Here is a 14,022-nt window from a genome sequence, read left to right on the forward strand (position 1 = left end):
TACTGGCTATGTACTTAATACCCCATATGGAAGGGAGAAGAGAGGGAGGAGATGCAGGAGAAAGATGAGAAGAAAGGGTGGGAGAAAGATGAGAGGCAGGAACAATAACTTGTAAGTTTTATTTCATATATACTTGTAAAAATCATTATGATCCAGTTTTGTTGTGGTTTTCCAAAGGAAGGTTTGTGCATAAAAAATGTAACATTGTTTAGAGTCCTTGATGCTTTTTTCTTTAGAATCATGGTTGTATGTATGACATACAGTGTAATTTGCAAACCATCTGGAAGCACAAATATGCCAGGCTTAATGTAGGGCTTCATGATAACATAAGTTTTATGCATTCATGAAAGTTTTTATTGGTGTAACTGAAGATCTCACTACAAGAAAAGCTTACAAAACAAGATGCTTACAGTATGTTCTATGTATTGTTACAGCATTCCACAAAGGAGAATGCTGGAGTAATATTGTACATAAGAGATTTAGAAGAGGTAAAAAAATCCACATGTTATATACCCTAATCAGGTGAGACCTTGCCTTGTTGGTCGGGTCCAGCAACACACTCTTATCCGCCCCCTGTTGACTGACTGACTTGACACTTGGGGGTAATTGATATTCAAACACACATCACATTTGCAAAATTTATGTTCACGACAATATTTGGTTTGAGAATGTCCACATACAATTATTGTGTAGAGTTGAATACCTTGTAGTCTATAGGGTAAAAAGTGTGCTAGCGTGGCTACACAGCGATGCACCATGTGTGTGGACGTGACCCGCCCTTGGTCTATTCGGCCGGTGGTGGTATGTACATGTGAAAAACAGCTGAATATACCATTGCCAGTTCCTAAATAAGTCTTATTTAGTTGTTTAGCTGGGACAAATTGTTACATGGGATACAACGAGGCCAATCTTGTCATCCTAATGAAACAACTTGCCCGCCTACAAGGTAAGTTACACAACTTAGTCAATGACAGACCATGACCCGAGTCAAAACTACAGCTTCAAACTTCTGTGAGCGCATTTTCACATAATGAAGATTTATCGTCCTCCTGTTGTACAATGAGCCCTGGTTGAGGATCACCACAGTGGGGGAAGGGGGCTCAGAGCAAAGTGGGATGTCTAATTGGAACCCCAATACGAGCTACCATAAGCCTTGGATGCTCCCTTATTCTGTCCACCAGTTGTCCCAGAGCGCTGACCACCAGAGCTGCTACCATCCTGGAAAGAAGAAGTAACAATAAGAACACATACATATATATATATATACATATACCCAAAGACCTTTCCCTTTAGATGGGAGGTGACTGAGTCAAAGCATATCCACACCCTTTACCATCCAAAAACCCATTTGTTATCCCTCACATCTTAGCTCCTTATGGATGAAGGGTCTTTTCTGTCCCCTTTCCACTGCTAAGGCTAAGAAGCATTGCAACTTGACACAGGATGACCACAGCAGTACCCAACATCACCATCATCATCCTCTGTCCATCCTGTCACCTTCTGCCTACATACACTTTCAGGTTCCTGGTGAGATTGTTTAATGTTTGTCTAAAAGAGGGTACCATGCTGGAGGACTGAAGGAGTGCCTGTATAGTTCCGCTTTACAAGGGAAAAGGGGCAAGGGCAAGTTTAGTAGTTTCAGAGGGATCAGTTTGTTCAAAGTAATTGGGGAGGCTTATGGGAGGGTTTTGATTGTGAGGACTAGGAGAGGAACTATGGGTTTAGGACAGGTAGGCGTTGCGTGGATCAGATTTTTGTGGTAAGGCAGGTATGTGAGAAAGCTTTAGGTAAAGGTAAGAATATTTTTTGGGCCTTTATGGATTTGGAAAAGGCTTAAGACAGGGTAGATAGGAAGGCACTGTGGGAGGTATTGCAGATATATGGGACAGGAGGAAAGCTGTAAAGAGCAGTCAAGAGTTTATACAAAAGTAATAGAGCCTGTGTTAGAATTAGAAATGGAGAGACTGAGTGGATTGAGGTGAAGGTACTTCACCATGGATGTGTCATGTCACCATGGCTGTTCAATTTATACATGGAAGGGGTGGTGTGAAAGGTAAATGCAAGGGTACTGGGCCGGGGATTGGAGATGGTTATAGAAAATGGAGAAAAACGGGAGATAAGCCAATTGTTGTTTGTTGACAACACTATGCTTCTAGCAGGATCAGAGGAAGTTAGTGACAAGTTTGAGGTCTGCAAAGGAAGGAAGTTGAGGATGTGGGTAAAAGTAAGGTGATGTGATGTACAAGGGGAGAGGATGGCAGCAAATTGGGAGTGAGTATTAAGCGAGACTGGAGGAAGTGGATAGTTTTAGATACTTAGGGGCGAATGTGGCAGGAAAGGGAGGAGTGGAAGTAGAATGTAGATTGAGAGAAACAAGTAAATGCCTTGGTGGATTAAAAAATGTAACAAGAAATAAATATTTGGGAATAGATGCTAAGAGGAGAATGTATGAAGGGGTGATTGTTCCAACAGCACTGTATGAGGCAGAAACATGGAACATACGGGAGGAAGAGTTTAAATGTGTTTGAGATTAAATACCTGAAAAGTATGGTAGAGGTTACTAAACTGGATAATTAGAAACGAGGAGGTGAGGAGAGCGGGGGTGGGAGAGAAGAAGAAGAAGAAGAAGAAGAAGAAGAAGAAGAAGAAGAAAAGAGAGAGAGAGAGAGAGAGAGAGAGAGAGGTGTGAAAGGCTGAGGTGAACATGAGGGGGTGACCAAGGATGAGATGGATGGTTGGGGTAAAAGGGATATTGGGAAAAAGGGGAATGTCATAAGAACATACAAATGAAGGAGACTGCAGGAGACCATGAGGCCTACAGTAGGCAGTTCCATGTCTATTACCACCTGTCATCCCCATCCATAAAGTTGTCTGTTTCTTAAAACAACTGATAGTTTCAGCACTCACTACATGATTACTAAGTCTGTTCCATTTGTTGACCACCCTATTAGTAAACTAATTCTTGCCTATTTCCTTCTTAAATCTAAATTTGTCCAGTCTAAATCCATTACTGCGAGTCCTGACCTGTTGTCTTAATACAATGACCTTGTTTGCACCACCCTTATTAAAGCCTTTGATCCACTTAAACACCTCTATTACATCACCCCACATTCTGCATCTTTCCATAGAGTGTAAGTTAAGGTGCCTAAGCCTCTCTTCATTGAGGAAGAGAGAAGACATAAGATAGGTGTGAGTGGAGAATGGTTGTGTATGGATGATGCTGTAATGCATGGGAGTGGGTGGGGGGGATGAGGGAGTATGTACAAATGTTGTTTTGATGCAGCCTGAAGGGATTTCTCCCCATCTCCTCTTTTTCTGCATGTGGGGATGGAGAGGGGGGGGTTGGCTGATTAAATGAATTGGTCTTGCTGTGGATGTGCTGTGTCTTGCTGCATTGCTTCTGACCCAAGGCAGTGGGCAAGATGCAGGGATGACCCGTCATCCAGGAGGAGCCAAGAAAAGAGGGAGGGGTGGTGAATGGAAGCGGAGTGTGTGGGGATAAAATGGTGGAACTAGACTTTGACTTTGACTTTGGCTACCTCCCTTGTAAGGAAGGAAAAAAGCCATAGGTATATGTATGTACTCTCATACATCCTCCCAAACTCAGCTCATCTTCAAACACCTATGTAAAATTTCATACAAAAATTTTTGCCATCCTGTCAACAGTTGTCTGACTTCTCTATATCCATGAAAGCCCAAATGACACCCTTTGCCAAAACTTTCCTGCGTACCTAACTACAAAAATTCTATTGATACACCTACCTTTCCTAAACTCATACTGATCTTCCCCTCTGTTCTATTTCTTTCAATTAACACTATCCCATACACCTTACCAACTACATTTAATACAATCACATGCACACATCGTAACACAGACAAAGCTGCAGAAATAATCCAGCCTTACCTTGACACACTCAACACATGGTTCATCACAAACAGACTCAAAATAGCTCCAACCAAATCTACAGCAACGCTTCTCACCAACTGGACAAAAGAACACAAATACATACCTCATCTCTACATCAACAACACTGTAATACCACACACAAACACACCGAAAATTCTTGGTGTAACATACGATACATCTATGTCTTTCAAACAACACCTCAACACCACCAAAACAAGATGCACCCCAGCTGGCCACAGACACACTTACACCAATTACAAGAGAGCTAACTGGGAAGCCTTTAATGAAGAGACAGAACAACATTTTGAAACACTTAACAGTACACCAATCACAAACATAAACAATGCTGTGCACGCTTTTAATACAATCATACAAAACGCAGACAAGAGATACATCCCTAGAGGCAACAGAAAATCACACAACCCCAACTTCACACCAGAAATCCAAGGCCTCATCAGACAACGTGACACACTTAAACACGATACCCCCACACCTATCCCTCAAAACATAGCAGACCAAATACAAACACTAAACACTGTGATTGCCAATAAAATACATGAACAAAAAACACAAAATTGGCAAAACTTTATCAATACACTTGATCACAAAACAAACACCAGCAAATTGTACAAAACACTCAACAGCATCACACTATCCAACACTAACACTACAACGCTCTCACGCAGCAATAATCACAACAACAGATAATCTACCCTCAAACAGACAACAAGCAAACGCACTCATACGTCATTTTGCACAGACGAGCCATCTTACATCTCACCCTGACGACCGACGCACCATTCGACGTAAGAAAGACTTTCCCACAGACTCAGACTATACACCCTTCATAGACAGTCAGACAAAACTCATATTGCATAGTCTCAAGCACTCATCTGCCTGTGGCCCTGATAACATAAGCAACATACACCTAAAACACATTGGACCACAAGGTATACACGCACTCACAAACATTGCAAACTACAGCTATTCACACAACACAATACCCGACATCTGGAAGCATGGTAAAATAATCACCATTCCAAAACCGAACAAAGACCCAACAATCCCAACATCGCACCGCCCAATCACACTTCTCTGCACCCCCTCTAAAGTCATTGAACGCCTAATACTTAAACTTGTCACACCATATATTCCCCTTGCTGACTCACAACACGGTTTTAGGCCACTACACTCCAAACACTCTTCTGACAAACCTCACACAAAGAATTTTAGATGGCATCAATTCAGATAGGCCCCACCACAGAACACTTCTTATAACATTGGACATTAGTAAAGCTTTTGATGCTATCCCCCGCCACAACCTAACAAATAAAATATATAACACAGACATGCACAATAACACCAAAAGATGGCTGGCCAATTATCTGGCAGGCAGGAATGCTCATGTGTCATATAATGGCCAATCATCGCACATCAGAAACATTAAGAACGGAGTACCACAGGGCTCGGTTCTATCCCCCACATTATTTAATCTATACATGCATGACTTACCCACGCCAGACACCTCAGAAATACAAATCTCTTCCTACGCAGACGACATAACAATCACATGCACACATCGTAACACAGACAAAGCTGCAGAAATAATCCAGCCTTACCTTGACACACTCAACACATGGTTCATCACAAACAGACTCAAAATAGCTCCAACCAAATCTACAGCAACACTTCTCACCAACTGGACAAAAGAACACAAATACATACCTCATCTCTACATCAACAACACTCTAATACCACACACAAACACACCGAAAATTCTTGGTGTAACATACGATACATCCATGTCTTTCAAACAACACCTCACAAACATAAAAAACAAATGCACACCTAGACTTAACGCACTTAAGTCAATCACTGGAACAACATTTGGACAAAACAAAGAAACTAATATAACAATATACAAACAATGCATACGCTCAGTGATGAATTATGCGAGTCCTGCATGGGCTCCTAATCTCAGTGAGACACACCACAACACCCTTCAAATCATACAAAACAAAGCCCTAAAAACAATTACAGGCTGCACAAATACATCACCTACAGACCATTTACACCATGAAACAAAAGTCCTCAAAGTCAAAGACCACCTCGACATGAGAGGCACACAAACACTTGCTGCAGCCACCACAAACACATCACACCCGCTACACTACATAGCAGAACACCCACACACACCAAGAAACATTAAAACTACACCCAAAGACCTTTATTACACACAGATACTCTCTTCTCTTCCTCCACAACCACCAAATACCAGCCTCCGGAAACATATTCATAATCATATCACTCACCGCTCCATTAACACACTGAAAGACAACACACTGCTGCATGCCAGACCCCCTTCTGAATCCTCTCTCCCACGTAAGGACAGAGTCCACTTGGCCAGACTGCGATGCGGTCACCACCCAGCACTTCTAAGCTACCAGAAGAGGCTGGACGACCGTGTTGTGAACAGCTGCCCAGGATGTAACACTTCACCCCATACCATACAACACATAATGGAAGACTGCATTATACACAATCATGCACGCAAACAACACAACATACACTCTATAAAGGATTTGTGGGAAAACCCAGTTTCGGCTGTGGCCTTCCTTGGGGAGACGGGACTGCTCGGACAGACAGTCTAGGGAACGACAACAACAACAACAACAACAACAACAACAACACCTCACAAACATAAAAAACAAATGCACACCTAGACTTAACGCACTTAAGTCAATCACTGGAACAACATTTGGACAAAACAAAGAAACTAATATAACAATATACAAACAATGCATACGCTCAGTGATGAATTATGCGAGTCCTGCATGGGCTCCTAATCTCAGTGAGACACACCACAACACCCTTCAAATCATACAAAACAAAGCCCTAAAAACAATTACAGGCTGCACAAATACATCACCTACAGACCATTTACACCATGAAACAAAAGTCCTCAAGGTCAAGGACCACCTCGACATGAGAGGCACACAAACACTTGCTGCAGCCACCACAAACACATCACACCCGCTACACTACATAGCAGAACACCCACACACACCAAGAAACATTAAAACTACACCCATAGACCTTTATTACACACAGATACTCTCTTCTCTTCCTCCACAACCACCAAATACCAGCCTCCGGAAACATATTCATAATCATATCACTCACCGCTCCATTAACACACTGAAAGACAACACACTGCTGCATGCCAGACCCCCTGATATCCACCCTTCTGAATCCTCTCTCCCACGTAAGGACAGAGTCCACTTGGCCAGACTGCGATGCGGTCACCACCCAGCACTTCTAAGCTACCAGAAGAGGCTGGACGACCATGTTGTGAACAGCTGCCCAGGATGTAACACTTCACCCCATACCATACAACACATAATGGAAGACTGCATTATACACAATCATGCACGCGAACAACACAACATACACTCAATAAAGGATTTGTGGGAAAACCCAGTTTCGGCTGTGGCCTTCCTTGGGGAGACGGGACTGCTCGGACAGACAGTCTAGGGAACAACAACAACAACAACAACTACATTTAATAGAATTATCCCTCTAAAACTACTACATTCATATTTGTCCTCTTTTCCCTTTGAACAGTGAAACTATATGTGCATTCCTCCAGTCCACTGCAACACTTCCTTTCCTTAGGCATACATTAATCTCACTAGAAATTCCAATAAAAATACTCCTTCCCTTGTCAGACTATCTACATGACAGCCATCTAACCTTGGTATCTGTTAGTAGTCATCATGACTGGTCCTCACCTCCTTCGCCTCACCTCTTCTCAGTGTCTCATGACCTTGCTGACCCCGAAGTGGCCCTGTGGGATATGCTCGCTCAGCCCAGCTGCAACGCGATCCAGAGCTTCCTTGAGGCCCATGGGTATGACAAACCTCCCTTCAGGAAGCTCATGTGCAATGCCAGCATCAGCCCACCATGGCTGGCCTCCACCTCGACTGGTCATGTGAGGTGTGAATAACTGGATCATTGAGGAACGCACATCCTCTGTCTCCATGAGTACCAGTGTCAGAACCTTTTCCCTCCAACACCCCTTGCCTCACACTTGACCTCACAGCAATTAGGAGCACAGGTCATGACCTGCCCGTGTATATAAGGAGCAGAATGAACGCCGAATATGCAGAGAGCCTTGGAGAAGCATACGTGAGCATAGCTCGCTGCTCCTTGATATTTCTTGCCCCCTCCCTTGATCCCCACAAGCAGATCACTGTAGACACGACTTGAAACAGTCATCACCTCCCTTGTTTTCTCGTCCCCAACCTACTGGCGCCCAACATTTCATGGTTAATAAATCCAACTCTATCTTTACCAGAGTTTGCCTTCAGCCAGCCTAATTGGCTGCCAAAACATGAGCAGACTACCTGTTTCACAGTTGAGAGCCCAATGTGGACATAGACCACTGGCCTAACGGTATCTTACCAGCTTTTATTTCTTTTAATGCTCATTTTATCTCCTCACCCCCCTAGTTCTATCAAAACATCTTTTCCATTAGTAATTTTCCTGTCATGTCCCATCTATCTACCTATCTATATACCAAGGGTTCCCCCAACCTCCCTTATCAGTGAAGTAGCCAAGTCAAAAGGCACGTACCCACTTCCACTTATTCCACTCCCATCCACCATCACCTCTCATCTTAGTTCCTCATGAATGAAGGGTCATTCCTGTCTCCTGCCCACTGCCCTGAGTCAGAAGCAATGCAGCAAGACACAATACATCTACAGCAAGGCCACTTCTGAATCAGCAACCCCCTCTCTGTCCCCTCATGCGAAAAAACAGAAGGGGGGAAATCCCTTTGGGGTATATAAAAATATCATTCACACATAACCACTCCTACTCCCCCCCATCCCCCTCCCTTCCTTCTATACACAGCCATTCTCCACTCACCCCTATCTCTTCCCATCTTCCTTCCTTGTTCAACAATCCTCTCTTGATCATATCCCTGAAACACCCAACCTGTCTTCACTTCCATTAGTATTTGTCCAACTGAAATTTTTATCATCTCTACCTGGTTTAGGGACCCCCTACTCACTCTTTTCTTTCCTTAAAAAGAGAAGCAAGGCCCTGCTGTCTTGATACATTTCGGAACAAAATTAAAAGAGTAAAAGTGAACTGTGATGACAGGAGAGGGCAGAAGACAGGGGTGAATGGAGAATGGTTGTATATGGATGATGATGTGATGCATGAGGTGGAATGAGCAAATTTTGACGCAGCCCGAAGGGATTTCTCCCCGTCTTCTCCTTTATGCATGGTGGTACGGTGAGGGGGAGTCGCCAATTTAATGAAGAGGCCTGTGCTGTGTCTTGCAACACTGCTTCTGACCCAGGGCAGTGGACAAGGTGCAGGGATGACCCATCATCCAGAAGGTGCTAAGATGAGAGGGAGGGTGGAGGGGTGTGGAGTGTATTCAGGGAAGGAATGGGTGGGAATAATTTTATGCCTTTTCCTTTTTTGGCTACCTTCCTTGTAAGGGGGAAAGCCTTGGTATATGTATGTATGTACAAATAGCGTTGAAAAACATGAAAGCTGGTAAGGCACCTAGGTCAGATGGTTGTCATGCATTGTCTGACAATGTGAAAAATACATACATATACCAAAAACATTTTTTCCCATTATATGGGAGGTAGCCAAAAAATAAAGGCATAAAAACCACTCCCACTCATTCCATCCCTATCACACTCCCCTCCCCTCCACCCACTTCCCTCCTCCTTATCTTGGCACCTCCTGGATGAGGGGTCATCTCTGCCTCTTGTCCACTGCCCTGAGTCAGAAGCAGTGTTGCAAGACACAGCACATCCACAGCAAGGCTGCATCATTAAATTGGTGACCCCCCTCCCCTCTCCATCCCCTCATACAGAAAAGGAGAAGACAGGGAGAAATCCCTTTGGACTGCATCAAATTTTTCTCACACATAGGATAAATATACGCACCCACTCCACTTCATCATCATCCATGAGGAGCTAAGATGAAAAGGTAATAAGGGTGAAGGATGGGAGAAGAATGAGTGGGAGTGGGTGCGTATATTTATCCTATCTTCCTTACATGGGGGAAGTAACCCTGGTATATAGAATATATAAAAGAGAATAGTATATATAATATATAGAATAGGAGCTAAGATGAGAGGGAGGAAAGAGTGATGGGAGTGGAATGGGTGCGAGTGGGTAAGTGCCTTTTCACTTGGCTACCTCCCTTAGGGGGAAAAAGCCTTTGGTATATAGATAGAACAGAACAGTTATGAGAATGGATAGAGTGAGTAATGTAGAGGGGGAAAGACAGCTGGCACACTGAAGTGACCAAAGAGTGCTCAGATACTCTGGGCACGTGGAAAGAAAGAGCAACTGGCTGAGTGTAAAATGCAGAAGTGAATGGGGAAAGTCAAGAAATATGGTGAAAAGAATGCTGATGCAAGAGGAATGCTAGTTGAGCAAAAAGGCAAGTGCAAAAGATAGGAATGAATGGATGAATAAATGACACGGCCTGAACAGAGAGCTCTACTCTGGCTATCTAGCCCTGCTGCAGTGAGAGTGCTACATCTTGTTGCATTGCTTCTGACCCAAGTAATGTGACAGGGCACTGGAATGACCCTAAATTTACAAGCTGCTAAGACAGCAAGGACAAGGAATACATTTTTTTTAATAGATGTGGGATGGGTGTAGGATGGATGTATACTTTCACTTGGCCGTGTTTCTTACTTAATGCCTTTTGATATATGTATGTAATAAGGACATTAGCCAGACAACTTTAATTATCCCACACACTCATGCAGACTTTATGGACAGTAGTATAATAGGTGTTCAGTTTATGAATTTCAAATACATAAATGAAAGACAGACCCTACATATTTTCCTTAGAAATCTCCAGATCTATTTTATTTTTCACCTGTTTACTGTTATTACTCAGTACATCTGTGAACAGCTTTTTTATATACCTGGTGCAGTTGGTGGTGCATGAGGGGCGAGTGGTGCTGGGCTGCTGCAGGCAGTGTGGGGATGAACATAGGTGCATAGGCACTCGCAGTCATGGGATTGGTGCCTGAGCCCGGCAGATTGAAAGGTGGAGGGGTGCCCGTGTGAAAGCCTTGCTTCTCATACGACTGTAAAGAAATGAGGGTATAAAAAGGTACGCACAATTTGAGCACCTACACCCCAGCCTAAGGAATGTGGAAATCCAGATATTTGGGGGGGAGGGTAAAGAAAATAAAATAAACAGAAATAAATAAATAATCATGCGCCAGTTAACACTAGGGTTATAAGGTGTGAATTGAATCTTAGCAAGGCCAGACCTTCAGCAGTCAATAGCCAGTCACTTAAGTGCATTATTTATGCAACTAGTTACTATGATTTTGCAAGCTATAAGTACAAATATACCCCTATATTTTTTTTTCTTAAACAATAACCTTGACCAATTACAGCATACCTGAATTTTAATATGTTGCCCAAAACATAAACCAAAATTAGTATCAAATGCCACAACTAACTGATAGCTTTGTGTCAGGCTAGTTATCACTGACCACCAAGAGACTGTACTACAGAAGGACTGGTCTGATACAAATTCCCCTTAGGCTACGGAAATGGTTTTAATACTAACCCTACCGACCTTACTCAAGTGGTTCTTATAGCCTGACAGATCTGTGGCAGAATTAGTGGCAGATCCAGTCGAGGCTCCAGCAGCCTTGGTCTGATTCTGGGATGTAGTGTACCCAGTCTTGAAGTCAGGAGTCTGCAATACATTAACATGACAAATGATAAATATAACATACAGTGAAAATATAACACTGTCACTACTACACCTGATGCAATAAATTAATAGAGATGATTCTGTCATACTGTCACGTTTGAAATGCAATGATACAACCTGCAATCAATCTCAATCTATAGTTTTGATACTTTCTTGCATGTCCTGTATTGGATATTGCTTGTATAAGCTTTATGCAGTCACATACAGTGAAAATATAACAGTCACTGCTGCACCTGATGCAATAAATTCATTGAGATGATTTTGTCATACCGTCACATTTGAAATGCAATGATTCAACCTGCAATCAATCTCAATCTATAGTTTTGATACTTTCTTGCATGTTCTGTATTGGATATTGCTTGTATAAGATTTATGCAGTCACAACCAATCTGTTGCCTCTAGTCTCTCTTGCTGGAGACCTGCAACCGAAGAGTAACCAGCAACAGACTCTGGGCAGGACCGTAAGTCACTCAAGAGAAAATATATTGTTGTAATCTAGGGATCGTTAGTGTGGGTCATTGTATTATGAGGTATTTTGTGTCCCCTGTGGGGTGGTTGTATATGGGGCAGTTTGAATCTGAGGTCAAGCTTGTTCAGAGTTTGTACAAGAGTGGAACAGAGGGAGAGGATGCTTGGAAGAGACTAGCAGCCCCAAGTTATTCTGCTACAACTAGGGTGACTCATAAATCAGACAGAGGAAGCTTTGTACTGCCAAAATTGTCCGAATGTTGGGCAGTGGAAGATATGTACCATGTTCTTCCATATATATATCCTACACAAGTTATTGTAAGCATAAATTTCAATTCATATTTCTGGGACATTTAGTGACATCTACATGGACCAGTCATGTAGTTTAACAACTTTGGTACAATGATGCCTATGTAGGCATCATGAGGTGTGAGTGGGTACACAAGAATGCTGGTGTCATTGTCTTGATTGCATATATTTTTGTAGTTGTACATGAGTTATCCCTAGATTCTATGAACTGGCTTGATCATGTTTTCTGTGTTTATTATTACTCTGGGTAAAAGAGAATGAGTAATACAGCAGTGACTTTATATTTTATAATGCGAGTGCAGTGACTTTATATTTTGTAATGCAAGTAGTGGTGCAAATTACACATGGCAGATGATGCTGCGCATGAGAATTTTAGTCACACTGTAGTGGTTAAAATTGGAAACTAATAATTAAAGATGAATGCTAACCCCTTTTTAACTTTTAATATCTCTCCTTAAATCACTCTTTTATCATCTCTATGATGCTCCCTTTGGTGCAACACTGTCCTCATGGTTTGGTGTGCCTGTTATTGATATATATACATATACTAAAGAACATCTCATTGGAAAGAAATTTTGGATATTGTCTGTCTTGTATAGGTGTGAGATTGTTCCTTTGTCGATGGCTGAAAGTAGTTCATGGGGAGCAATGAACTAACTAATCTTTTCTGCTTCCTTTAAATTTCAAGCCTCTGTTCCATAGAATCATGGGTACAATCACTTCCTTATACAGCCTTCTCTTTGCAATATCCCCAGATCATAGCACATTTCATTCCTCAACCCATCCCAAGGCATCTACTTGCCTCCTTTCCTCTACTTCCATATCAACTCCTCCATCCACTGCCACAAGCAATCCCAAATACTTTAAAGTACAACTTCTTAAATGGATATAAAACTTTTACTCACCTGTGAAAGGTTGTCATAATATGTTGATGATCCATACTGCATTTTAGGGCCTGCTCCTGGAAACTGTGAGGTGTTAGATGCGGTATGTGCATTTGTGACAGGTGGCAGCTGGATGATGGCAGCTGGTGCTCCATATTGGTGGAACGACGATGGCACTGCCATATTGTGGTACATGAAGTACGGGGGCATTGCAGCGCTACCAGTTGCAGTGATGTATGTACCTCCTGCTGTGGCACCCTGCAATCAACTTTATCTTATAAGTCATGACTACTAATCTACCAATTTATTTACCAAAAGGCTTCTTCTCCCTTATAAGGGAAGTAGCCAGCCAAGGCGTAATACACCCACCCCCAACCATTCCCATATCCATCCAACACCTATTTCTTTCCCTTTTTCTTAGTTCCATGTGAATAAAGGGCCATCCCTGCTCCCACCCAATGCCCAGGTTAGAAGTAATGCAGCAAGACGGAGTCTAGCTGCACTGCTTACTGCTAATCCTGCAAATAGTAATCTGCTAGATACTAACATATAAACTGATGGTATGACATGCTACAATTTTTAACACTTATGCATTTCATGATGAACCCCCCCCATCCCCTAAATTTGGCACAGCAATGGAGTACTGATATATGAAAATATTTGGTTATGGAACCA

The 14,022-nt window shown here is 42.5% G+C and overlaps 1 protein-coding gene across 4 annotated transcripts in view; it reads right to left on the reverse strand.

The window, feature by feature from the left end:
- Window positions 1–303: 303 nt before the first annotated feature.
- Window positions 304–14,022, reverse strand: part of lig (ubiquitin-associated protein-like lingerer) — a 94,488-nt gene continuing 80,769 nt past the window's right edge. For 3 of the 4 annotated variants that reach the window (XM_076210967.1, XM_076210969.1, XM_076210966.1), the window contains 4 exons: window positions 13,369–13,605; window positions 11,537–11,668; window positions 10,878–11,042; window positions 304–1,218 (listed from right to left, as the gene is read on the reverse strand). In XM_076210967.1, coding sequence (XP_076067082.1) covers window positions 1,120–1,218; window positions 10,878–11,042; window positions 11,537–11,668; window positions 13,369–13,605 — 633 coding nt within the window. In that variant the 3' untranslated portion in view covers window positions 304–1,119. The remainder of the gene's footprint in view (window positions 1,219–10,877; window positions 11,043–11,536; window positions 11,669–13,368; window positions 13,606–14,022) is intronic. The other variant, XM_076210968.1, reaches the window with a different exon arrangement.

This window comes from Oratosquilla oratoria, chromosome 28, assembly GCF_046742065.1.
Source record: "Oratosquilla oratoria isolate Oo_2021 chromosome 28, ASM4674206v1, whole genome shotgun sequence".
Taxonomy (NCBI): domain Eukaryota; kingdom Metazoa; phylum Arthropoda; class Malacostraca; order Stomatopoda; family Squillidae; genus Oratosquilla; species Oratosquilla oratoria.